The following is a 25,321-nucleotide window of genomic DNA, read 5'->3' on the forward strand; positions in this document are numbered from 1 at the left end:
GAAACTCTCCTCGCGCCCCGAGTTTTTTTTAATGCGAGAAACAGAAGCAGTAACCCTGGCTTTCGGCTCGAAGTGTTTGAATTGTAGAAGGAGACATCAGGTAGGGGTGATCCACAAAACCAACGTACGAGTTAAGAGAAAACACCGGAAGAGAAGAAACACAAGAGAGGCACTGCCATGTTATCGATCATCAAGTCGTCCTTCGGAATATTCAAGAGTGGAGCGACGTCGAATGTCAACTTTTCTGCTCCAGGACTGCTCGCAGTTTCGAGTCTGTTCATGCAGCAGAGATTTGGCTCCAGGGGTGGCTCCAGAGGTGACACATACCAGCCTAACACTCTTAAGAGAAAGAGAAGATTAGGATTCCTTGCCAGAATGAAGTCTCGTACCGGAAGACAAATCGTCAAAAAGAGATTTGAAAAGGGTCGTTGGTTCTTGACCCACTGATTGCACTGCCAGCTCTGCTACACAGTATGCCAGCCAATACCTTGTCAATATTAAAGCTTACAAATTCAGCCCTGATGTTTCTTCTACTGAAGTGCATATCTGTATATCTTGTGTATAGTTTTGTTAATAGAATTCTACAAGACTTGCCATTTCCACCACATTGCTTACGTAAAACACATAAAGAATACTGCAAATTTTTTTTGTACTTTAAGAACATCTGGATCCTGATAGCACAAAAAGTGTGCCTGGCAGTTGAACTTGTATTAAGATCAACAAGTGCACCTTTCCTTAATACATATACCTAGTCACAAACAGCAACATGTCGAGGCAGGGACAGAGATTCAGAGCGATAAAAGATGACACCAACAATCCAACTCTCTTTAAGATAACGCAATCACAGACATTTCTTGAAGATGAAACAGTTTTATCTCATGTGGACGAATTCATCAACAATCACCCCTTGAACTCTATAACTGCAAACACAGGAGACTTGGCTTCTGTATCATCCTCGACTTACACTGGAATAAACCCAACCGTTTTATCCCAGTTGAATCGTTTGCAGAGAAACTTAAGAGGCCTTCCTCCTCTTTTCGATGATGAAAACCCGATTGCTACCACCAGTAAGCCACAGGCAGAACTCTCGGAGGTTCAGGTAGGTCCCAAAGTTAACAAGAAGATCGTTTTCGACGAATGATTCTTATATAACTGCTATCTAACTATGAATTTATAGAACCTCTCTCTTTTTAAGCTCAAACTTTATCAAATAATCGACGCGTCGATAATTCCTTTATCATGATGTATGTAACATTAATTTCTTTGCCATATGTTTACGAATCCGTGACATGATTTATCACTCTCCCGGCTTACTCTATCCTCCTTTCATCACCAGGATACCTCTGATCTGCAGCCAATAGGGTGACAATAACTTAAAGTTCTGAAAATATCCTAGTATGACAGAACTACTCGACAATTCGAGGTCCTCGTCTACTACGCACCTTGTGAGTTTAAACTCCTACCCTTCTCCAGCAATCTCAAATGGTGTTGATAACAACGACGATGCGGCAAATAACTCCAGCGTAACCGAAAACATAATAGCTAACCTACTACACTCATACACGGTAGAAACTGATAATAAAAGGCACCCAAAGTTACGAGAAAACGTATCCCGACTCAAGCTGCAAAACAGAAATGAATCCAAACAATCTTTTATCTCTGAGTTGAGTTCAAGTTTGAATCTAAATATAGGCAAGAATGCAAATAATCAAGTGAAAGCAAATACAGGGATAGGACGAGATTATTGGCTAGATGATGCATCCGCTATCAAATGCAGATCATGCGATCGGAAGTTCACCACTTTTTTGAGAAAACATCATTGCAGGATATGTGGCAAGATCTTCTGCTCAAACTGTACCACCTTCATCAATGGCGAAAAATTCAACCATCATGGGAAAATGAGAGTGTGTTTGTTGTGCAATAATTTAGCAGACAGATATGATGATGGCTACTTTTCGAGCGACGACGACGACGAAGAAGATGACGCTTATGGTAATGGTAATGGTAATAGTGGAGTAGTCGAAGGAGAGAATAACGGAAGAGAAAATGAAGAACGGAAAACCAGCAACCAGGAAAACTCCAGTAACAGTTCAGCTAGTAATAATAATAGGCTTGGTGCAGATTTTAATATTCTCAACGCAACTGGAAAAGTGCACAGTATTTCGACGCCCACGCCCCCACCTATGATGACCATCCCTACTACAAGAGCAGGTGAAGCACTTGAAATAGATATACCTAATCACAATCCAATTAATCCTATCCAACATGATTCAAATAGCAAAAGTGATGTCAATAATACATTTCACAATTCTAATGATTCTTCAGAGGATGAAAATGAAATGATATCATTCATGAACAATCATCAATTCAATTGGCCAAAATCATCCGAATCTATGGACACCAAAAGCCCCAATATAGGTACCGTCAACACGGGAAATATCAACAGTAGCGGGAGTAACAGCAGCAATACGTCCCATTTTCTTGCAAAAGTTCACTCTTTTAGATCAAGCAACGCTTTGAATAACAACATGCTGAATTATGGTAAAACAAACAGAAGACGATTAGTTAGTAACAGAATCAAGAATCGAAAATCATCAAGGCCTTATACAAGCAGAATTGGCCAGCAGAACAACAGCAATTTTGATAATATTAACCCGGACATCCATTTTTCTGACGATTTTCAAAAAGTCGGAGAGAAATATGCTTCTTCATTACTGAATGAGCTTTTGGTAGACAAAAAAATTGAAAACTTTCTTCAGTGGTCAGACGTTTTAATAAAATCTTTAAATAAAATAAACAATATTGAGATTCACTTGAAGAATGTTGACAATAGTAATATCAACTCGAATGAATCAAACTATAATTTTGCAAATTATATCAAAATAAAGAAAATTCTGGGTTCAGATTTACGTGAGACCAAAACAATAGAAGGAATAGTATTCTCCAAAAAATTACCTTTAAAAACCATGCCGACTACAATCAAATCCCCAAAAATTATGCTCATAACTTTTCCTCTCGAATACGATCAAGACATCAATAATAAGCATCATTTCCAAAGCTTAGAGTCCATAATTGCTCAGCAAGACCAATATATCAAAAAACTAGTCGATAGGATTTTGAATTTGAAACCGACAATCGTTATTTCTTCAAACTCCATTAACGGGCTGGCGTTGAAAATTTTTGCTGAATTTGGGATTTCGGTTGTTCCCAAATGTAAGTTGAGCAACTTAATCAAATTGTCTAAATTTACAAACTCTACAATTATAACCTCCATCGACTTGTTAGCCATGAAACCCCAAATTGGGACATGTGAAATGTTTAAAGTTCTCAATTTTAAGTTCGGAAATGTTGTCAAAAGCTACCTTTTGTTTGATGGATGTCCCAACAAAATAGGGTTGACAATCATTTTACGTGATGCCGATGACGAAACTTTGACCAAAGTTAAGAGTTGCCTGATGATAATGATATACACTTTTACTAATATCAAGTTAGAGTCAAGCTTCATGAGAGATCAGTGTCTAAAGGTGGAGGACCATGATCGGATAAAGTTTATTGACAGTCTCAATGATTTGGCACCTCTCTATGCTTATGACTTCAAAAGCTTCAATGATTTTGTGAATTTACTTAACGTTAGGCTAGTTAGCACTTCTCCTTGGGTTAAATTCAACAAGCCATTGATCCTAGTTCAGCTTGAAAAAACCAAACTCAAGATTGCTGAAAATCAGTCCTTGTATGAAAAATTTCTTTCAGACCCGGCTGATCAAAACAATGACATTAAGTCTTTGCTTGGTATTGATGACCTCAAAATACATGATGAGCTGGATTTATTGAAATTAGTGACTTCAATCAAGTTATATAGGGAGAGCTTTTGGCAGACTGAAATGGCTTTCTATCTGAAAAAATGGGATCAGTTTTGGCGAAGCAGAGAGCTAACATATTTTGATCCCAATTACAATCAAAATATTGCAATTTTGTTCAGCATGATTTCCAAGAAAAACTCGACCCCTTGTATTGGACCAGAAATTCAGTTGATTGACTTTTATTGGGAAAGCGATTTCAGTCTTGGTCAATTCATTGAAAATATATGCTTAAATGCCAACAATCTCTGCAATGAAAATTGTCAGTTACCTCTAAAAGACCACTACAGGTCTTATGTCCACAACGATGGTAAAATAGATATATTTATTGAATCGAACAGCTTGAATGTGCTCTCAAACAATATAATGACCTGGAGTGTTTGCAAAAATTGTTTGAATTCTACTCCTGTACTACCGCTAAATGATACATCGTACAAATATTCATTTGGGAAGTTCCTGGAACTTATATTCTGGTTCAATAAATCTTTCGACTTCAAAATTTTGAATAACAATAACAATTGTCAATGCAATATCAATAATCCGGATTTTGATTTTTTCAAAGATTATATTCATTACTTTAGCTTCAAAAATTATAGAATTCATTTGGAGTATAGTAAAATTGATAGTTTACAACTGATAATCCCGAAGTTCAAACTTTTCTGGAACCCGGTTTATCATTATAAAATCAAGCTTAATCATTTCCATGAAGTTCAACAAAAAAGCTCCGAATTTTTTGATTCCGTAAATAATAGATTGGTAAGAATTAAATTAGATGGTACTGATTTAGGTACAGAGCAAGTGGAAGCAGGAAATGTGAGTTTGAGCAAACTCAAAGCGAAACTTTTGGAACAGCGGAATGAAATTGACTTGTTACTAGTTACAATGTATAAAGACTCAGGAATTCAGGAGCATTTGAAACTTAACACTGTTTTGAGGGAGGTACAAGAGCTTTCAAGTTTCTGGAATTTTAAATTCCAAGTATTTGCTAAAGAGTTTCTACCGAGTGAAAAGGATGTGAAGAAAATTACTGCGTTCCAGTTAGATCGTTTGTTTAAAAGTCTTGCTAACAAAGATGAAGATGAAAGTGAGACTGAAAGTGAGACTGACGATACTAATAGTCATGCCGACGCTAAACCAATTTCAATTGAAACAACTTCACAATGTGATGTCAATGACCCAGATATAGAACAGTCTATTGATAGAGAAACGAAGTTAGGCGAAAATTCAAATCCGAAGAAACATAAAAGTCAACTTATCTTGAACAGAATACACGAGCTAAATAATAAAAAATCTGATAAGCTACTTTGGCTTCCACCTTCAAAAGCTTTGGAAGGAGGACTTGATGCAGGTAAAGTAAAACAATTAACGAGATTCTTTGATACCCAAGAGTATTTCAACCAAAGAGAATTAGAAAAACAAAAACTCGATAATTACAACAAGTATACCCCCAAAGTTAGCATCATGAAACCTCAGATTGAGGTTTATAAAAATGCAAGTGATGCTGTCAATGCCGAAGCGTTAAAAAACTCTCAGCAGATTACTTACAATAATAGTAACTTGAGCCTGGACGCTTTGCGAAAAAAAAAAGTCAGTCTGGACCTCAAAGAAAATGAAATAGACAGAACAAGGGAAATAGAGAAAGAGCGAGAGAAAGAGAGAGAGAAACAGAAAGAAAAAGAGAAAGAAAGAGAAAGAGAGAGAGAAAGAGAGAGGGAAGCAGAAAGAGAAAAAGAAAGAGAAAGAGAAAGAAAGAGAGAGAGGGAAAGAGAAAAGGAAAAGGATGTACAGCCAGAAAAAATATCTCTCCTAAAGTCACTTACGCATTTTTGGGCCGACCGTTCAGCTACATTATGGGAGCCTCTATCATACCCTCTAGATTCTTCTGAACATATATTTGTTGATTCTGATGTGATTGTTAGAGAGGATGAGCCAAGTTCGATTATTGCTTTCTGTTTGAGCACTAGTGACTATAGACTGAAGTTAAATAGCAATAATTTGAACTCAACTCAGACTGAGATAGTTTCGGAGGAGGGAAATGACGAAAAAGATGATGTATGTGTTAAAGAACCAGTTACTGTGGATATAGCTGAAAATCATAAGCTGCAAGAAGCTTATGATAATGCTATCAACAATATTGAAAACCAACCTGAAAATGTTTCAGTTGCTCAAGAATGCAACGAGATTAAGAATAACACGGCAAGTAATGAGATAAGGATTGATGATAAAGTTGGAGGAACCAACCAGAAGAAAAGTATAGAACGACTCGACTTAGAACAAATTATGCTGAGAAAAGGGTTCCATTTGAAGTATCAATTTGAAGATGGGTATTCCGCTATCTCCTGTAAGATCTTTTTTGCACAACAATTTGATGCTCTACGTAAACAATGTGGTGTGAATGACAACTTTATTGAAAGTCTGTCGAGATGTGTCAAATGGGATTCCACGGGAGGTAAAAGTGGTTCTGCTTTCTTGAAAACTTCGGACCAGCGTTTCATAATAAAGGAACTAAGCAAAGCAGAATTAGAGGCTTTTGTTCATTTTGCTCCAAGCTACTTTGAGTACTTTGCTCATGTCTTGTTTCATGACTTACCCAGCGTATTGGTGAAGATATTTGGATTTTATCAAATTCAAGTTAAGAATACTGTGTCGAATGCCAAGTCCTACACCATGGACATTTTAATTATGGAAAATCTTTTCTATGATAAGAAAATTGATAGAATCTTTGATTTGAAAGGGTCCATGAGAAATAGGCACGTGGAACAAACTGGAAAAGAAAACGAGGTTTTATTAGATGAAAACATGGTAGAGTATATTTACGAATCACCATTGTTTGTCAAAGAGAATGATAAAAGGTTACTAAGGGCATCATTGTGGAATGATACTCTTTTTTTGGAAAAAATGAATGTGATGGATTACTCATTGGTGGTTGGGATTGATCATGCCAATAGTGAATTGATTGTCGGTATTATTGACTGTATTCGCACTTTTACGTGGGATAAGAAATTGGAAAGTTGGGTAAAAGAAAAGGGACTAGTAGGAAACACTGGTGTGGGTAAAGAACCTACCGTTATCACCCCAAAGCAGTATAAGAACAGATTCAGGGAAGCCATGGAAAGGTATATACTCATGGCGCCAGGAGTTTATTATCAGGGCACTACAAACTCTACATAGAGCAAACGGATTACGTAATTGTATAGAATTTAGAATAATAATTTGAAAGACTTAAATGTTTAATATCGTATATTATTAACATGGTAGATAACACGCAGGTCTCTTTCAAAAAATATGGTTCTATTGCACTTACTTGCACATGCAAAGACCCATAATGCTCAGAGATAGGACAAATTTATATTTAGCATACAGGAGTACCTTTCCACATCATTCAAAGCAAAAGAGTACAAAGGAAACTAACAATAATGCTAGATTTCAGCATTTAAGACAAGAAGAAGAAGGGCTATTGAATGTAGACGCTGGAGGGGACATTGAGTTGAGTGATCTTGTCACAGCACATAATGATCATAACGTGCAAAATGACGAGTACACAAATATCATCCAATCAATTGAAAACAGGGGAAATGATTTAACACACCGAATTAAAGAAAATATGAAACAACTAAATAAGAAGTATAAGGAGGTGCTTCTACCTCAATTTGATGATAACTTGATTCAAGGAGAAATGAACATTGTCAATGAGTTGTCAAATACTATAACGAATGAGATTCGGATGATCTACAAAGTTATAAATGAGTTACAGAGATTGGATGAATTATTGTCAAGCAAGGAAGTTGGTGAGTATGATGATGGAGGATTTAGAGATAATGGGGACAAATCTATTAGAGGAACTCGAATTCTAGTTAGTAATTTGAAGAAGAAATTTGCTCTTGTGTCACAAGAGCTAAGTGGACAATTTCGTGAGATGCAAGGGAGATATATTAGGTATTTGAAAAAGGATGAAATTGAGGATAAACAGGGCGATGCTGACTTACTGGGTGGTGAAACTACTGATGTGGAGAGCTATTCTAGAAATGCTATGGTTGAAAGTAGCAGACAAATCGAGTCCAAGCAAACCCAATTACAGTTAAACAAGACTGAACTAATCGACGACCAGCAGTATCTATTAGAGCGAGAAAGAGAAATTTACAAGATCTCACAGAATGTGGTAGAGATCAGTATCATCTTCAAGGAGTTGGAGAACATTGTGATCGATCAGGGCACGATATTGGATAACATTGCATATAATTTGGATCGTACAGCGGAAAATGTTAAAGGTGCACATAAACAACTCAATAAAGCTGAAGGCTACCAAAAACAAACAAGAAAATGTAAGATTGTTCTATTTTTAGTTTTGCTCATATTCTTGTTTTTGATGTTGTTAATGGTAAAGCCCAGGCGTGTTGATCATTATGTTCATGATGGGGATAACGCCAATACTGAAGTGAAAACTACTGTTCTTGGTCCGACCGCCACTGAAGAAGTTCTTCCTCTCACTACATCCATGGGAGAAACCATACCGTCCACAACTTTAGAAGAAAAACTTTTAAACTTGTGATTGAAAATATGTAAAGATGTCCCGCACACGTCCTTCTTATAAGGTGTGTTAACTGAGTTGAATGAGGATACGAATGAAGCTTAATTGTAAAAAAAGAAACAAAATAGTTTGAAATAAGCAAAAGTAAAAGCAAGAGAAAATTGGCAATTAGCCAAAAAGGAAAAAGAAAGAAAGCATAAAAAAGAAAGATCTAATTCACCTGAATCCAGAATATGGGCCATCGTTTCCCAATGCAGAAGCTGGTAAGTTGGCCATGTTGTTACGTGCTCTGTATTTCATCGGCACAAAACCGTTACCTCTAGGTTTCGAAGAATTAGGTGCGTATGGATTGAGCTGATTGAACTGCTGATTTTGTGTGTTGTAGTTAGAGTATGGTTGATGAGGTTGATTGTGAGCCTGTTGAGCCATTTGATTAAAGCCGTTATGATAACGCTGGGCCGGTGGTTGCTGGTTAGGGAAAGGTGGTCTATGACCCATCACCATGTAAGGTTTGGGTTTTCTCATGTAAGCGTTTTTGTTTTGCATCGGCATTGACGACATTTGGTTCTGATACTGGTTATACTGGCGTTGTTGATGATATTGTTGTGGTGTCATGGTATTCTGTTTCATCTGAGGACCATTTGAGCCGTACTGGTTTGCAGCACTCAAAGGTAACCTATTGTTTGGAGGAGATCCGGCATAGTATTTAGGATTTATAGGCCTTTGCGATATGCTCGTGAAATTAGAAGAAGAGCTATTTGCGGAGTTGTTCTCGGTATCCGAAAGACGCTGATCTGGTTCATCGTCAGCACTATTGTCGTTATTTCTGTTGCTGCTTTCATTTGGAAAGAGATTGCTGTTGTTGCTATTACCAACGCTATCGTTTGCCCCTTGGTTCAAATAAGGATTAGAAATCTGAGGGACTTTGAGAGACATGTTCGAGGATGAATTTTTTGTGTTTATCCTCTCTGTGACAACAACTGAGTCGTTTTTATCCTGTTCCTTCGTATACAAAGAAGAAGCAGAAGAGTTGAGAGAGCGTGTCATGACGTTCATATTGGATTTAGTGATCGGAGGGACATTATTCAATAACGTTGCGTCGGAATTGAGGTAAGGGTTGAAGCTCTTGATGTTGGGAGGATTGAGCACCGAAGCCTTCTCGTTGTACTCGCTCTCGTCATCTGTTTGCATTTCCTTGTCTGGAGTGCATAACGAGTTGAAGGAGAACGCCAACGACACAACTGCGCCCAAATTGATAGCAGCAGAGGGGATCAAGCACCACGCTAGCCATTCGACGTGAGGGTAGAACAGTAGGAATGTGACTATGCAGACAAAACTCGACGTGAGAAACGCCAAAATCGTGACGGTCATGGCGAAGGCCCAGTACACTCTTGAATGGAAGCCTGCCGAGCCGTTGAAGACAAGCGCCAACACGTTGAACAACACCGAGATGAACGTCAAGCCCGCCGCTATCGGGGCGATGATGAGATACGGGTCCAACTTGTCGATCGCAGACGACGGTAGAACGCTCGACGAGAGCACCTTCGAAAGCTGTGTGTGCAGGGAGACCGGCGTGCAGTGTGAGTCGCCCGAGCAGTACCCGAAGATCCCATAGGTTCTGTTCTTTGTGTCCTTGGCCAGGTAGATGTTTGTCAACGTTGGCGAACTGATCGACGTCAGAATCAAGAACGCCAGAGGCACGAGCTGCGGAATAATTGTGAATACTGAAGGTCGCATTGTCGGCAGAGGCTGTATGTGTTGTTTGGGACTATAGCAGCACAGTTGGTGAGCTGCCGTGGAAACAAGCAAAAACAGCAGAAAAGAAAGACGGGGCTGCAGAAGAACGCCCACTGAGATATCAACCAGAACAGGAGTGTGTGCAGGCCCAGGGAACGGCTGCTCTCTGCTGCTGATCTAACCCAATCGCACAGGGAACACTTGCATCAACAACGTATCAACACCGCAAACCAGCCTGCCGATAACGATAAACAGAGAACAACGGTGCCTGCTAAAAATAAAAAGGGGGCTTGACCGCGTCATTTCCTAATGCGGCGACTCCAAAAAGGGCGTCGCCGCGCCCTTTTTGAGACGATCGGCCCCTCGGCCCCGCGGAAAAGAGATCTGGAACGCACGGGGGCTTGGGGGGCCCGGATCAACATGAATTGAGACCGTCATAGAAGACAGAAAGGTCAACAGGGGTCTGTTGCAGTGGTTTCTGGCACGGAATTGTGCTGTATCGCACACGGAGACATGTACGCAGCCGCCAATCAGACGCCAGTGCAGGCGCAGGGCAAAACGGCCTCCGAAACGGGCACTGAGGGCGCAGACAGCCTCAAGCCATGTGCATCCTCCGCCGAGTTGGACAAGCTGGACGACGACGACTTGAAGGAGCGGGAGATCCTTATCTTGGGCAGAGAGTCGAGGTCACATCTCTCGCTTGTGTCGGAGAACAGTGCTGAGAACCGGAGACTGGCAGCGGAGGTGCGGAGTCTACAGCAGAACCTTCCTGCGGTGACGCTGACGTACCCGGACTCGAGTCTCCGCAGCCCGGCTCCTCCGGTCTCTGCAGACGGCAAGATCTTCTACTTCGACATCGACAACTGCTTGTACCGGCGGTCGACAAGGATCCACGACCTCATGCAGATCTACATCCACCGATATTTCAAAAAGCACTTGCATTTGAACGACAAGGAGGCGCACCAGCTCCACATGTCCTACTATAAACAATACGGGTTGGCCTTGGAGGGGCTCGTGAGGCTGCACAAGGTGGACGCAATGGAGTACAACCGGGTGGTGGACGACGCATTGCCGTTGGACAAGATCTTGACGCCGAACCCGAAGCTAAGACAGCTGCTCCTGGACATGAAGAGGTCGGGCAAGGTTGAACGGCTCTGGCTCTTTACCAACGCGTACAAGAACCACGCGTTGCGGGTGATCCATTTGCTAGGGTTGGGCGACTTGTTCGACGGGTTGTCGTACTGCGACTACAACGAGTTCCCCTTGATCTGCAAGCCCATGGAGCTCGCCTTCGAGAAGGTGTTCAAGGAGTCCGGAGCGGTGAGCAAAAAGAACATCTACTTCGTGGATGACTCCGAGATCAACGTGAAGGCGGCACGCAGATTTGATTGGGGGAAAATCATCCAGTACGTCGAGCTGAACTCCGACTTGCCCGACGACCTGAACGCCTATCCGGCACTGGACATCCACATCATCAGGTCCATTCTAGATTTGAGGAAAGTTTGTCCCGAACTATTTTGACTGACTGGATCCGTCCTGAACAAAAAAGTCACCCACCTCGAGGCCAGACAACTCGTGGTACAAGAAGTCCAACACCCTCCGGCATTTTGGGATGACCGGGTTGAAGTTATTTGCATATTCTTTGAAATAATGGTTTTTAACCCGAAGGATCGTGCTCCTCAACTCGTTGAACCTGTCGTTATCTTCTGTGCTGTTTTTCCATTTCTTTATCACCCCATGATTTATTATCACCATCTCTTTGATCAGCTCGATCTTCATATATACCAACTCCGATAAGTTCTCGTCCTCGAGTTTGAAACACTCCCCGCTCATATCCTTCATGAAGGTGCAGAATATATTAAATAACTCCTCCACGCCCTCGGCCTCTTCAAAGCTATCGTAGACCTCAACACCATCGTTCACCTTGTTTTCACTCAAAAATCGGAGAATTAATTTGCCCGCAAATAAGATGTCTTTCTTGTCATTGGTGATTTCAACGCCGCTGATGAACTTAAACCACAAATCAGGACAGTATTGCAAAAATACTTTGCTTAATATACTATTCACCATAGGTAGAGGATCCTTCAGATCTTTTATCGTTTTGAAGACAATCTCTTTCGCTGTGTAGTACCCGCCATCGTAGAAAAATCGTTTAAGATCCACCTGGACGTTACAGTCCATACTCATTAAAATCAAAGCGTGGACCACATCCTTCCTTGAGAAAAGATCTGCACAGCTCTTGGCTTCAACAGTCTTGATGAACTTGTACACCTGAAATCCACATCCCAGGCGTGGCAGATCATTTTTTCCGTCGAACATCTTCCGAATAGGTTTCATTTCACCCAACGCTAGTTTATCGTCGACTCCTAGGGCTTTCAGAACATTTCTCAGATCTTTATATGTCTTATTGACTACTATGTCATCCTTCTGACTGGAAAACCCTTCAACATACTTCACATCTAGACTTTCTACCATACTTTCAACACTATACTCATCAAAGAGAAACGAGACACCTCTCCATTGACTAGTCTTGGCTCCTTGGCTCGTAAAGAATTTGAAATTGCTGTATTGCGGGTCTTCGATTATGTTGTTGTTGATCACGCTGACATCATATTCACCATTGTTTTGAGCCACAATAGCTTTCAAGGATTTCCTTAATTGTGAAATCCAATTACTATGTACCTTGTGTCCGTTATTCTCAATATCGAGAAACTTGTTAAAAACATTAGAACGAATCCACTGAAAAATCTTATCATCAACTTCCTTCGCTCTGAGCTCTGCCTTATCCTGATCTGAGAGAAGCACCTTGATTTCACGCTCCCGTTTCACTTCATCCATCAAATGCATGAAGTCTCTAGAGTTTGAACTATTCGCTGATCTAAAGGTATGCTCTTTATTCAACGAAAACCCTAACTCTTTATCTAATGGGTCTTTCATATGGACCTGTAATTGTTGTAAGATATCCAACCCGGTGGAAATACGCTTAGATTTCTTCGTATCAATTTTCTGGTTCTTCCTCTTACCTTTTCGTTGGCCAGTTTTACTGCTTTTTGGTGACAGCAACAGCTTCAATCCTTTATCGTGCTCAAAATTTCCGAACAATGGATCCTCTTCTATTTCTTCTGAATTTTCAATTTCAGCCCATTCTTCCAGCTCATCAATTCCAGGATCACCGTTAGCTTTCGGCATACTATACTGCACTATAGAGAGTTGCTTTTTCAACCTAGCATTTGATAGCTGCGTTCCTTCTGTCAATTTTCCCACAATGTACGTTTGTGTGCGTAACTGAGCCAAAACTTGACATGAAAGTATTGATTTTGTTTGGTGAGGGGCAATAATTTTAGTCGCTGCAGTATAAACTGTCCATTAATTATTGGGAGTTTGATTGTCAATTGACAATTTTGGCTCAGAACTACTTCTTTAATCAGGCTGTAGAAGTCTTTTCTACAGCTTCCACTCTTTAAGTGCATGCAAAACTGTTTTCTGCCTTCTCTTTGAACTCGCCTCTATGCACAGACAAATGAAACTTACGCATCTGTCATAGATACTTTTTTAAATAAAGTCTCATAATTATATTAATATAGTTAATTATACAAATTTAGTTTCTTCTAGTGTTTTTTTCCGCCTTTGGACTTTGACTTTCTCTTTTTCTGCTTTGGTTCTTGAGTGCTTGATCTAGAATTGTTGTCAAAAACGATCGATGGGATTTTTATCTCCATATCAGCAGCTTTTGATATACCTTCCTCCGATCCGAAGGTACGCTTTCTCCATTCTCTCATGTTTTTGCTCTTAGTCACTTTTCTCTTGTCCTTGGTAACTTTTTCATGGGGTCTGTAAGGCGCCAGTTTTTTTAAGCCAATTAGTTCGTTCAAATCTTTATCATCCGCTTGAAAGATTTCATTATACGTTAAACCAAAACTCTCTGGAGAAACTTCTCTGTATTTGAATGAATGTTTTGACGTACCCTTGTCTCTACCACGTTCCTCTTGGACCTCATCCAAGATATCCAAAGTTCTAGATTCTACTAATCGTTCAACAACTTCTTTAACTTTCTTTTTCTCCTGCTTTTTGGCCAGCTTTTGATCCTTCTTTTCCGACTTATGGGACGATACTACCGAACTGCTAACTACCACATCTTCTTCTGACTTCTGAAGCTTTTCGCTGACCTCTTCATCCTCTATTTCATCACCAGACTTCTCATCTTCCAATCCGAGATCGTCATCCCATTCTGGTTTCTTCAGAGTCTGATCGTCTTCAGCATAATATTCGTCGTTGAATATTTCATTCATTTTGGCGTCCCATTCTTGATCATCAAAATCTTCATTCATTAAGGAGTCACCAAACACTTTAACAATTTTATCATCACTCACTTGATCTCCAACTGCTTCCTTTATCTCTTTAATCCTATCCATCACTAAATTCATCTTCTTCAACTTCTTTTTCTTCAAGCCCTCATTGACCTCCTCCTTCTCACGAGCTGCCTCTAGTTGTTGCTTGGAACGTTCCCGTTTTCTGCTGTTCATTTTTTCACGTCTCATAGTAGCTTGGGATCTAGCATAACTGACGATCTCTGTTGATTTTGGATCTTCATAACGGAAATTGTATGCATTCTCAAAATCTTCTGCAGCTTTATCAAAGTCTGAATCATCCTCATTTTCGACGCCTACTTCCTCTCCCTTATTTGGTAACCATGCATGATTTTCCATGAAGGCTTCAAGGAACTTCTCTTTTCCTTCCTTCTCAGGATCGGGTAGGGAAAGTATGGTTGAAGGTCTATGTTCTCCTGTTTTCTTCTCTTTCTTGATCAAGAAATTGTCATCGTCATCATCGCTGCTGTCCTCGCCTCCTAAAGCATTGTGAATTTCTTTGACTAAGTTTTCCTTATCTTCTTTTTGTTGAAGAGCATAAGGTTTTTCTTCGTCTATTGATTGGCCTTTTTCCTCATCTCCAGCCAATAAATTACTAAGATGGTATTCCTTCAAATAAATTGGTTTTGAAGCCTTCGTCGTATCATCACTTCCGTCAACACTGGCGTCGTCAGTTTTGAAAAAACTTACAGATGAATCAAAAAGTCTTTGATCACCCGTTTTGATGGCTTTCAAAACTTCATTTAGGCCACTTTCAACATTTTCTGTCAACAGCTCACCGTAGTCGTCCTCCTCTTCGTCTTCTTCATCTTCTTCATCAGAGTTTGAGTCATCTTCTTTGTCGTCTTCCCTCAACTCTTTTTTGAGATCTTCGATATTGAGAGGTAAAGGTTTATTCTCAGATACTTCCAGCAATTTGGCTTCCTGAAGCTCTTTTGCTTTTTTTGCTGCTGATTTCTTTCTTGGCATGGTTCACTGTGGTTATTGCTTGTGCTAACTTTAACTTTGATCGAAGTAAGGAGGATTTCCAAGCAGTATTTCTTTTAAAATGAACTATAGAAAAAAATTTAGCGGATGAAAAATATTTCTAGTTGCATTGTGCATGTAAAAAAAAGTAAAAACAATTGCTCTCACTCAGATTTGAACTGAGGATCGCCACATTACTAGTGTGGCGCCTTACCAACTTGGCCATAAGAGCTTTTGTTAGAATCAAAAGAGTAGGCAAATCTAGATATGCATGTTAATCTCTACAACTTAGAAAGACATTATTTGTTATTCGTTCTGCAGGGGCAATTCCAGCCAAGTCACTTTGTACCACAAATCCCTCTATTTAAAACACGTGGAAAGCTCTTTTTATTACGTATGCAAAAATGGGAAACTCTATTGCTTACGTTTGCATGTTGGGAAGTACTGCTGGAACATGTCTGGCCTCTGTGGCAAGTCCAAAGGCATTATCTTCATCATTTTCGCTGCCACTTTAGGAGAAGTCGTTTCAATAAGTGGATCAATTATTTGGTGAGGTTTAAAAGGTGACCCATACATTATTAAAGTCTTTGTGTCGATGAAAAGCCTCCCATATGCATTCTCTAATTTGATTGACATTGTTACAACACCTTGAAAAGTACTAATTCTTTTCCCGTCGTTCTGCCTTTTAACTATATCGTTAAATGCGACAACAAAATATGCCTGGCATTTATTATCAAAATCATTGTAGAAAAAAAAATCATTTGTATCATCAGCCCAATTTGTTGTCCATTTGTCATTAACAATATCCCTAGCCCTAACATCGAACCCCGTAATCCTGGTGATGTTCATAAAATTGTAGAATTCATTGACGTCAGTAAATACAATTCCATGCTCATCTGCATTGACTAGATTAACAGTAACTTCTTGTTGAAGTGCTCTGGCATTATACTTCTCAACATCTACCCCCATTGTCAATGTCGGGTAGAATGATGGACATGTTGTAGTGACTACAATAGTACTCTCTTTTCCGACAACTAAATCTCCCATTAAGTTATGGTGCTCTGCTGCAAGCCTATCTGAAATTGTCACAAGGACATTAATGCTAATACCAGGATTATGAATCTTATGCCTTGTCAGACCACCACTTATCGGATAAGAAATTATCTTCTCCCTACCATTTCTCATTGATATCAATGCTAGGTCGACAATGATACCCGCATTTTGCACCGGGTTTCCCATTATAGCTAAATCAACAAAATTAGTTATATTGACTTCGGCTGAAGCATCCATTCTAGAGACATTTCTTAACTCAACATGTACTGCTTCTGTCAGGCAAATCGCGTGGAATAGTGCCATTTTAGGTTTGGTAGCCCAGTTTTGGTATGTTGACTTCCACTTGTTGTCTCTAGCATATGCTTTTCCCCAGAACATTTGATTGTACTCGCCGGAGAATATTCTTAGTCTTGGCATACCAACAATTTGTTCCTCTAAAAGCCATGCTGCAGACTCTGCTGTCCTCGAGACCGGATTAACAAGCACTTGGCATACCATCATGTATGCATAGTCAAAATCAGTGAATAATTTGTTAGCATTGATAACATGCCTAATGACACCAAAAATGTCAAACAAAGTGAACCGCTCGAAAGGGATTTGCTCTTCAAGAAGAACTTTACGAGATGCATTAATCCTTATCTTATCAACCAATCCTGGCGAACTGTGAGCAAGACTGAATGGACCAACTTGTTCCCATGCACTTAAAGCCATTAAATAATATTCAGCTCGATTTGGCTCATGCAATTTTCCCAGGCAATTGAATTGTTTGCACTAGATTCAGTAAGATCATCAGTTTCAAGTCTGCACAAATGGTTGACATGTATTGAATGGCCGCACAGGGTTCCGGCTGTAGCCCCAAACATTTGCCTATTGAAAATCCGAACGTGTCCATTATCAAAATAAATGCCTTCAGGATTGTAGTTGACTTCTTCATACAACTTCAAATAAAACATCCTTAGCAAATTATAAGCTAAAGAAATTGCATTCTTCTGCATGCCTTCTGATTCTAATTTATCTAGGTAAGTTGTTGTTAAACGTCTGCGGAGGGTAGATCTCATAAGGTACGATCTTACTAGCCCTGTATCAACCAGACCTTCTGTGTTTATCAACTCACGCCTAATACCATCATAAATTGGCACTTCATCTTGAATAACTGCTTGATGTAGCCCTAATAAAGTAACCTCGTTTGCAAAATAAACGTATGGTCTCTGCTCACTATCAGTACCGTGACTATCAGAGTACGTTACTGTAATATTCGTGCTGAAACCATACTTGATTCTGGGATTTGAAAGTTTGTGTTCGGTGGAAAAAGTGCAGAACTTAGGTTTCAATGAATCAAGATATTCAAAAAAGGACATCTTGACAATCTTATATCTTTCATTTACTTACTTTCTGCTGCTTAGCTGCTTAAAGGTCGCCAATTTTACCAGTGTTACTGCTTTACTTCCTTAAAGAGAATGGAAATGACACAGTATTTCAAGCAAAAACGATGAGTTACTTCGACTCCTATTTCACGCAATTGCATGAGCAAACTTTTTTTTGAGTAGAGAACATCCCGGAGAGTTTTCTGTCAGAGCTGTTCAATTTCCAAAATAAGCAAGTATTTTAGTTCTTTTTCTCTCGGCAAGCTATCTTGACGAAGCCCGCCCTTTCTCCCCATCTGCCAGCACGGCGCGCTAATGCCGTCTCGGGCCGGTTCCTGGGGATAAGCGCTTACGCAGACGGCGTGAACAGACAGATCGCTAGAAAACCCAAATATGCAGAGCTTGATTTTAGAACAGCTTGCGCCTCCCGAACTTGTGCATGTTGTTGGAAATAGTGGAAAGACAAGGTTTTGACTCGGACTGGTGTAGTATCGTTTAGAATTTGACAAGCAAAGGTTACAATAAAGTAATCGAAGTAATTATAGTAGAAATAGAGTATTTAAGGTAAAAATAGCAGAATAAGAGCTCACAAACTTTTTTTTGGCACGACGTTAATTAGCCCAATATCTCGTCGATATCTTCAGCTCCGCCATTTCTTGAAATTTCAGCACTGATTTGACTTCTTACCGCATGTAGCTGCTCTGGATGTGCAGTCTGCCATTCTCTTAGCTTATGACCCTGTCCAGTCATATCCCAATAAATGCCTCGGAATGAGGTGAATATGCCTACTCTTCCTTCCCATAGTGGATAGATGATAACAATGAAACCAGTAACGAAAATCCAGATGATTCCAACAACAACCCAACCAGTGAAAAAATGTTTGGAAAAGATGTAGCTTCTACCGTACATTGGCATGGGCCAAATCACTAGTAGTGAGAAACTCATCGCTAAACATAACCAACCTGCAATTTTGGATGCCCTCTTAAGGTGCTGTTCCTCCGCCCTTGCCTCACTCAGTACTTTGGAATCATGTGCTAGATGATCCACAATTTCAGTTACGTTTGATTTAACAGGATTGATTTTCTCGACGTCTTTGGTCATTGAGTTTTCGCTTTCTTCTTCAGCATTGACACCTTCTGGAATGATGTCTTTCAAATCTTCTTCGACCTCGGCAGAATCATCCACTCTTTTGATTGATTTTAAAATTTCGAAGTCAAACTGCTGAGACCCAAAGGTCAAAGTAAGAATAGGAATGAAAACCGCTGGCGACAACAATGCAACAACATTACCGATCAACATTGGGTTATCCATGAAGGTGTTGTCGACAGTGATGGCGCCATATAATGTGTGGGTAGACACTAACCATGACATGATAGCAACTGCTGTACCCAAAACTGGAGAAACAATAACAGAAATTGTGTTTTGGTGCTTAGACAACAACGTCATTGTTGCTGGTATGACTGCAGCCGAGATGATGATACCCATAATCTCATAAAGATAACCCATCGAGATACCAGCGTAGTACAATCCTGTTGCAAAACCGGACATCGCTAAGGAGAAAGCAACGACGGTGCAATGTGAAGTAAAGATCAACCGTTTACCAGAAGCATTTGGATCGACGTAACCTTTGTAGATATCATATGTGAAGATTGAGGAAATGGCGATCAATTCGGCTGACATTGCTGACGTGACGGCCATGAAAACCATAAACAAAGTTGCCACGGCGCCACCTTTACCCATCAATGCAACAGCTGCGGATGGTAGGACTAGTCCGGCAGAGACTTGCTCATCTGACAATCTATGTGGGTAAGTTGGGAAGCTTGGACTATTTTCAAGCGCAAGACAAGCCAAACCCATCGTTGTAGCGGTTAGCCATGGGATGGCAAACCACGCGATACCACCGGCAATGTAGCCTGGTAAAGCGGCAGCTGGAGAGGAGGCGATTGCCTTGTTCCAATAACCGTTATCGAGAAAGACGGTACCGAAATTACCAACAATGTTGATGACAAAGAAAATACCACCGGATCTGGAGTGCATCGTCAAGTAGGAGCCCTCAGCATTACCAGAAACTGGATGATCGATACCGGCTTGAGTAATTAGCTCCCACACCTTTGCAGGAGATCCCAATAGGGGAGACGTGGCGTAGGTGGTGAAGGCAAACGTTAAAATGATGACGATTATTGCAATCGTGTGGATATAGTCTGTCAAGAAAGTAGCCTTGATACCACCAAACAAGGTATAGATCATAACCCCGACAGGGAACAAGAAGATTGCAGCAACGGTGTTCATACCGGTCAATGCTGTCACGGCAGCCGAACCACCTGTGAGTAGCATTGCGGTGACCAACACGTTGGTTGCAAATGCGAAGAAGATGAAGACGGCGTGTGCAATTGGCCCATATCTAGCCTTGATGATTTCCAAGTACGTGTGGGCACCCGGTGCCTTCTGCTTGGCCTTGATGGCTATGAATGCAAAGAGAATGATCTGACAGCATGCACCAGCAGCGTAAAAGTAAGGTCCGGAAATACCGTTTTTATAGGCCTGCGTGGACGACTGTAATAGAGTAGCCGCCCACGTCCAAGAGGAAACGACCGCAGCGGCAATCAAACCGGTTTTCACAGATCTTCCGGCGGTGGAAAACTCTTCGGAGGTGATGACTTCCTTCTGGTAGCGTCGGAGGACAAAGGTCGTCAAGATCATTCCGACAGAAAACACCATTCCCAATCCGACAATGATGGCATAACCTGCACCTTGCGGCAAAGGCACTTCAATATCTGACATGTTGCTCTAGTGATGAGTATATGCAATGACTAATATGCTGCTTGCTCTGTTTACAAGCAGAGTACTCCCAAACAACTCTACAAACAGCTATTGCCACGTACAACTGGTACAGACAAGCCTCTTTATATACTCTTGCACAACAGTTAGCTGAAGAGGTTGAAAGACGAAAAAAACTTTCTTATCATACTCCCATGCAGCTCACACAATTCTGACTTGGACCACCCGTCCCCTCATACCGCCGAACAGTTACGCCCGAAAGACAATAACTGGTTCGAAACCCGCCGATAAGCCGCTTTCGGTTGACGTAAGTAGTCCAGGCATCACTGTCGATGCCCAAACAATGGCATACTGGCCTTCTCGCCTCGCATGCTTATCAAAAAATCATCGGCCCGCTTTCCTAGCGTGAAAACGGCTCAGGAAGGAAAAGCGGCCCTTTTTTTTGTGGGAGAGTGCCCCGGTTAATTTTGCCGAAAAAGGTAGGGGGGGGGGGGGCTAGAATGATGACCCTTGTGACGGTTGGGCCTTCGCCGTTACTCTTGAGATACAGGAAAAACTTTTTCACATTGTACCCGGTGATAAAGAGTACAGCCAACCGCAGCAGAAAAAACACAGCAGCCTATAGTGGAGTGGGCTGAAGCAACGTAAAAGAGAGTAAATATAGTAGTGCGATAGTTTGCAGCCACAGAACATGACCAACAACATCATCATGTGTTTCGACGGCACGGACAACAATTTCGGCACGAAGTCACCGTCCAACATATTGGAGTTGTACAAGCTGTTGGAAAAAAACTCGCCAAATCAGCACTGCTTCTATCAGCGTATGTATTATCATGACTAACCCCCACCTTTTCTATGGCGTCGTATCAGAAGAGCCTAGATTTTTTTCGAGAAATTAAAACAATGTTTACTAATATCTGACTCCCATAAGGTTTATGGCGTGCTCCTAGCTTTCGTTTTTTGGTGTAGCCGGTGTTGGCATCGATATTGATTTATCGCAAACCTCATTCCAGCACTGGGCCTCGTTCCCTTTCCACAACCCTATCAAAAATACAGTAGACTCGGCAATTGCATTTACAATTGATTACCATGTCATCCAGGCATACCGCTATTTGATCGAGAAGTACCAGCCCAACGATAAAATTTATCTATTTGGGTTTAGTAGAGGGTCCTTTGTAGCCAGGATATTGGCCGGAATGATTGAAAAAATCGGCTTGTTGGATAGCGGATTGGAGTCGATGGTCAAAACAGCTTGGGAGATCTACAAAACTTGGGAACAAATAGGACAGCCTACGGATTTGTCGAATCCAGCAAAATGTAGTTATTCCTTGAGACTATTCAAGCAAACATTTTGTAGATACGACGTGTCAATAGAATTCATGGGTTTGTTCGACTCGATCAACTCTTGTGGTATCATTTTCGACCGATTATTCCCTTTCACCTCCAACACCTCCAACGTCAAGCATATCAGGCACACAGTAAGTATACACGAAAGGAGGTCAAAGTTCAAACAAAACTTGTTTGTTCCACACACATATCTACCGAGTTTTTTGAACAGTAAGCACTCTTGCGATTCTCTCAGTTCATTGCTATCTCAGCAATCAAACAATGACTCGGTGCCATCGATTTTGTCAGTGCCAAACGAAGATTCAGTAACTACATCCCATCAGGTATCAGCTCGGTTCTCAAAGAAATGTTCGAGCGATTTGTTGGAAGTCTGGTTTCCTGGTGATCATTCGGACGTGGGGGGAAACTGGCCCTACGATAACAACGGTAACAGAATTTCAAACTTACCCTTCAGATGGGTATTGTCGTATGCCGTTGAATTTGGCGTTTTGTTTAAAACAAACTCCTTAGAGGAATTCAATTCCAAATTCAGCCCATTGAAAAGTAGTCTCTCCTTCAGTCATGACATTCTATCGTTCAAGAAGTACAAGTATCCGGAATACGTTAGCCCCTATTGTTTGCCCACTGATGACGAAGAAGCTCAATTGGCAACGAGAGATGAAAGTCATGTGATCAGTACTCACGATACGAATGGATCTCACGTTTTCAGTATAAGAAGCCCTCTTTTCCCAACTTTCCCAAGGTACTCAGGAATTGATACCGGTACGGAGGGCGGGAAATTAGATACTTTTAAAGGTAGGGGAGACGAAAGCATCATTTCGACTTTGTTCTGGTGGATGTGTGAGATTATCCCTATTGGCTACCTGGTTGAAAATCAACAGGGAAAATGGAGACCTCTTTACTGGCCAAATTTAGGGGAGAATAGGAATATTCCTTTCAATGCCAAGGTGCATTGGTCTGTTCTTTGGAGAATGAAGTTTGTGAAAGACAGGCACTATGCCAATTTACCAGCAATCTTCAAGGTTATAGAAAAAATCATTCAGCAAGAAGATGAAGCCTTTAACACTGAAGACAATGAAATTATAACCTTAACTCTAACTGATTTTGTTGACCTCAAGACAGGTACAATTAGAGCCGATATTGAGCACGTTATCGGATCTGCATTAAAAAGAAACAAACAAATCAGCTTAAATATCGACTGGAAAAATCCACCAAACGAGCTTTCGTACAAGACAAAGACCCGAAACAATGGTGCTTAGCTCGGTTAAAACAAACAAATACCGATGTGTTATCTATACAGTTCAAAAAAAAAGATTACCGCAATTATTTTCATATTCATAAATATAAGCTATCTTCTATAGTTTGAGTAAAACCTAAATGTTTCCTGTCTTTAGTCGGGGAACGTTCTTTATTCGAAGTAAACCTAATACTGGCCGCAGCCTGGTCATTGGTTCAAGAGAGCCCATTGTTTAGTACTTACCGTTTTGATCATGGATCGCAATGTTATTTCTTCAACAAGCTCCGGAAACACAGGGCGGAATACTCCAATTATTCGTACGCCAGTTTTTCCTATCAAGAAATACAGTTCCTGTGCAGATTTCAGTTCGCATGAAAAGGGGGTATCAGGGCATCGGTAGTATGAGGTTTTTTAGTATCAGTGAGATTTTGCGGTACTGTAAATGAAAGACCAGAATAAACAGACCTGTATTTTGTTTGCTGATCAATGAATAATGCTTGAATATGTATACAGCGGTAGACCACAGAGCAACAACCAAAAGCTTAAAAGTATCATCACCACTGAATCTAAAAATAGGGTTAGTCTTGTGTGAACTAACTGTTACGTACCTTCACTTCTATAGCACATGTTTGGCTTCACAGAGCGGATCAATATGATAACACTTCTTGAAATAATTAAAATAAAAATCGAAAGCCCAACGCTTTTGATCTTACTCTCTTCAAAATTAACCACACTTTCAGTTGTTTGTTTTACTTAACAAATCTTCACTTCTCCTCCATAACAGCATTTCTTGGCTCTTTTTGAGGGTAAGCATAATTTAGGCAACTATTTTGTTTGTGCTGCCATTATAGTCAACTTAAAGTATATTATTTTCCACTTGGTGATTTCAGCTGTGACTCTAACTTTGCATTTGTTGGCGGTTTTATGCTTGGCACATTTAGGAGATTAAAGTTTAAACTCTCCAAGTTCAGTTAACTGAATAGTTTCATGAGTAAGACCTGATTTTGGTATGGTATGCAGTTATTTCTCTCGACTGTAAAAGAAAAAGCCGCATCTTGACGATACACATTAACAACTTCAAGTCTAACTTTGACTCTGATTAATATGCTATATGCCGGCCAAGATTATACTAACACTTTCAATTTTTCTTTAAGAATTGGCTCTTTAGTCATGTGTTAACCTTAAAGCAAGTTTTTACTAAAAAAACTTTTTTTGAGTACTTTGCTACTTCCATAAAATGATTTGACACCTACTCGAATTGATCTTCATACATTCCAGCCCGTTATGATTTTAAAGCACAGTTTCCCAATCGGATGACTTTCATATGCTAAGATGGTTAACTTGAAGTGATTGTTCAACTTTTATCAACTTCGTTCCAAAAAGAAGTTACTGTTCTCTGGTTTGATACGTTACGAAAGTTGAGACTTTATGGTTACCTGTAGCAAAATTGTCAAACTTTACACTCTCAACACCTTTTCCTTCAATATCCGTTGACAGGTTTGCGTCATCCCAATCTTTAGGAGCCTCAAAATTGTCGGTGGTATGGACTAATATCTTGAAAGTTTGGGGATCTTCAAATTCAGGTAAAAATGTAATGGAAGAGCTAATTTGCCTTATTATCAGTTGTATTTCTTTTTGTATATCTTCTAGTGTTTTCACACCTTTCACATTTCGGCTGTTGCTGGTTGAACTGGGATCTTCTTCACTCTTGTCGTGAACGAGATCTATATGAAACATCCACTTCTCAGAAACCTGATTGGTTTCTTTCAAAACTATAAGCATGGTTAACACGTTGATTTTTCCATCAACAATCCAACGATGTAGCTGTCGAGTTATTTGCTTAATATAACTTATCACCTCATCATCTTTGGAATATACTAAATTGAGACCAAATTTCCTGATGACTTTGAAGTCTTCTTTGGGATAAACGTGTCTCTGGAATAATATATTGTGAATGCAAATTTCAAAGTAATCAGAAACGACTCTACTCGACCCACTCAATTTGAGGGTTCTTTCATCATTGACCTCCATGATTGTAGCTGATCTTTATATATAATTTGTGTAGAAGGCAATAAATCTATTCGCAA

The 25,321-nt window shown here is 40.3% G+C and overlaps 12 protein-coding genes and 1 non-coding gene across 13 annotated transcripts; 6 read left to right on the forward strand and 7 right to left on the reverse strand.

Moving 5' to 3' along the window:
• Positions 1-279: 279 nt before the first annotated feature.
• On the forward strand, positions 280-447 carry PICMEDRAFT_35647 (hypothetical protein; the record flags this gene model as incomplete). The annotated part of the gene is made up of 1 exon (XM_019162956.1): positions 280-447. One exon carries the CDS (start codon positions 280-282, stop codon positions 445-447), a length of 168 nt encoding a protein of 55 aa, XP_019015969.1.
• Positions 448-591: 144 nt separating this feature from the next.
• PICMEDRAFT_17391 (hypothetical protein) lies at positions 592-1,551 on the forward strand. Its single transcript, XM_019161582.1, has one exon. The coding sequence runs from the start codon at positions 767-769 to the stop codon at positions 1,139-1,141; it is 375 nt and encodes a 124-aa protein (XP_019015970.1). The 5' UTR covers positions 592-766; the 3' UTR covers positions 1,142-1,551.
• PICMEDRAFT_154562 (hypothetical protein) lies at positions 1,294-7,087 on the forward strand. Its single transcript, XM_019160832.1, has one exon. It carries the CDS (start codon positions 1,398-1,400, stop codon positions 7,026-7,028), a length of 5,631 nt encoding a protein of 1,876 aa, XP_019015971.1. The 5' UTR covers positions 1,294-1,397; the 3' UTR covers positions 7,029-7,087.
• A 95-nt stretch (positions 7,088-7,182) lies between these two features.
• Positions 7,183-8,406, forward strand: PICMEDRAFT_73670 (hypothetical protein; the record flags this gene model as incomplete). The annotated part of the gene is made up of 1 exon (XM_019164547.1): positions 7,183-8,406. The coding sequence occupies one exon, from the start codon at positions 7,183-7,185 to the stop codon at positions 8,404-8,406; it is 1,224 nt and encodes a 407-aa protein (XP_019015972.1).
• Positions 8,407-8,601: 195 nt separating this feature from the next.
• On the reverse strand, positions 8,602-10,122 carry PICMEDRAFT_73671 (hypothetical protein; the record flags this gene model as incomplete). The annotated part of the gene is made up of 1 exon (XM_019164548.1): positions 8,602-10,122. The coding sequence occupies one exon, from the start codon at positions 10,120-10,122 to the stop codon at positions 8,602-8,604; it is 1,521 nt and encodes a 506-aa protein (XP_019015973.1).
• A 513-nt stretch (positions 10,123-10,635) lies between these two features.
• On the forward strand, positions 10,636-11,643 carry PICMEDRAFT_73672 (hypothetical protein; the record flags this gene model as incomplete). Its single annotated transcript, XM_019164549.1, has 1 exon — positions 10,636-11,643. The coding sequence occupies one exon, from the start codon at positions 10,636-10,638 to the stop codon at positions 11,641-11,643; it is 1,008 nt and encodes a 335-aa protein (XP_019015974.1).
• PICMEDRAFT_154586 (hypothetical protein) lies at positions 11,350-13,521 on the reverse strand. Its single transcript, XM_019160833.1, has one exon. It carries the CDS (start codon positions 13,309-13,311, stop codon positions 11,635-11,637), a length of 1,677 nt encoding a protein of 558 aa, XP_019015975.1. The 5' UTR covers positions 13,312-13,521; the 3' UTR covers positions 11,350-11,634.
• Positions 13,522-13,608: 87 nt separating this feature from the next.
• Positions 13,609-15,678, reverse strand: PICMEDRAFT_17394 (hypothetical protein). Its single transcript, XM_019161583.1, has one exon. It carries the CDS (start codon positions 15,456-15,458, stop codon positions 13,731-13,733), a length of 1,728 nt encoding a protein of 575 aa, XP_019015976.1. The 5' UTR covers positions 15,459-15,678; the 3' UTR covers positions 13,609-13,730.
• PICMEDRAFT_t126 lies at positions 15,615-15,687 on the reverse strand. The gene has a single exon. It is a non-coding gene; the product is annotated as a tRNA-Thr (tRNA).
• A 2,729-nt stretch (positions 15,688-18,416) lies between these two features.
• Positions 18,417-21,128, reverse strand: PICMEDRAFT_17396 (hypothetical protein). Its single transcript, XM_019161584.1, has one exon. The coding sequence runs from the start codon at positions 20,651-20,653 to the stop codon at positions 18,488-18,490; it is 2,166 nt and encodes a 721-aa protein (XP_019015977.1). The 5' UTR covers positions 20,654-21,128; the 3' UTR covers positions 18,417-18,487.
• Positions 21,129-21,140: 12 nt separating this feature from the next.
• On the forward strand, positions 21,141-23,340 carry PICMEDRAFT_17397 (hypothetical protein). The gene is made up of 2 exons (XM_019161585.1): positions 21,141-21,471; positions 21,620-23,340. The coding sequence occupies exons 1-2, from the start codon at positions 21,342-21,344 to the stop codon at positions 23,254-23,256; spliced, it is 1,767 nt and encodes a 588-aa protein (XP_019015978.1). The 5' UTR covers positions 21,141-21,341; the 3' UTR covers positions 23,257-23,340.
• PICMEDRAFT_64537 (hypothetical protein) lies at positions 23,149-23,861 on the reverse strand (the record flags this gene model as incomplete). Its single annotated transcript, XM_019163481.1, has 4 exons — positions 23,149-23,437; positions 23,478-23,566; positions 23,700-23,800; positions 23,839-23,861. The coding sequence occupies 4 exons, from the start codon at positions 23,859-23,861 to the stop codon at positions 23,333-23,335; spliced, it is 318 nt and encodes a 105-aa protein (XP_019015979.1). The 3' UTR covers positions 23,149-23,332.
• Positions 23,862-24,620: 759 nt separating this feature from the next.
• Positions 24,621-25,265, reverse strand: PICMEDRAFT_73678 (hypothetical protein; the record flags this gene model as incomplete). The annotated part of the gene is made up of 1 exon (XM_019164550.1): positions 24,621-25,265. One exon carries the CDS (start codon positions 25,263-25,265, stop codon positions 24,621-24,623), a length of 645 nt encoding a protein of 214 aa, XP_019015980.1.
• Positions 25,266-25,321: the final 56 nt, after the last annotated feature.

The sequence above is a fragment of the Pichia membranifaciens genome (genome assembly GCF_001661235.1).
Source record: "Pichia membranifaciens NRRL Y-2026 unplaced genomic scaffold PICMEscaffold_5, whole genome shotgun sequence".
Classification (NCBI taxonomy): domain Eukaryota; kingdom Fungi; phylum Ascomycota; class Pichiomycetes; order Pichiales; family Pichiaceae; genus Pichia; species Pichia membranifaciens.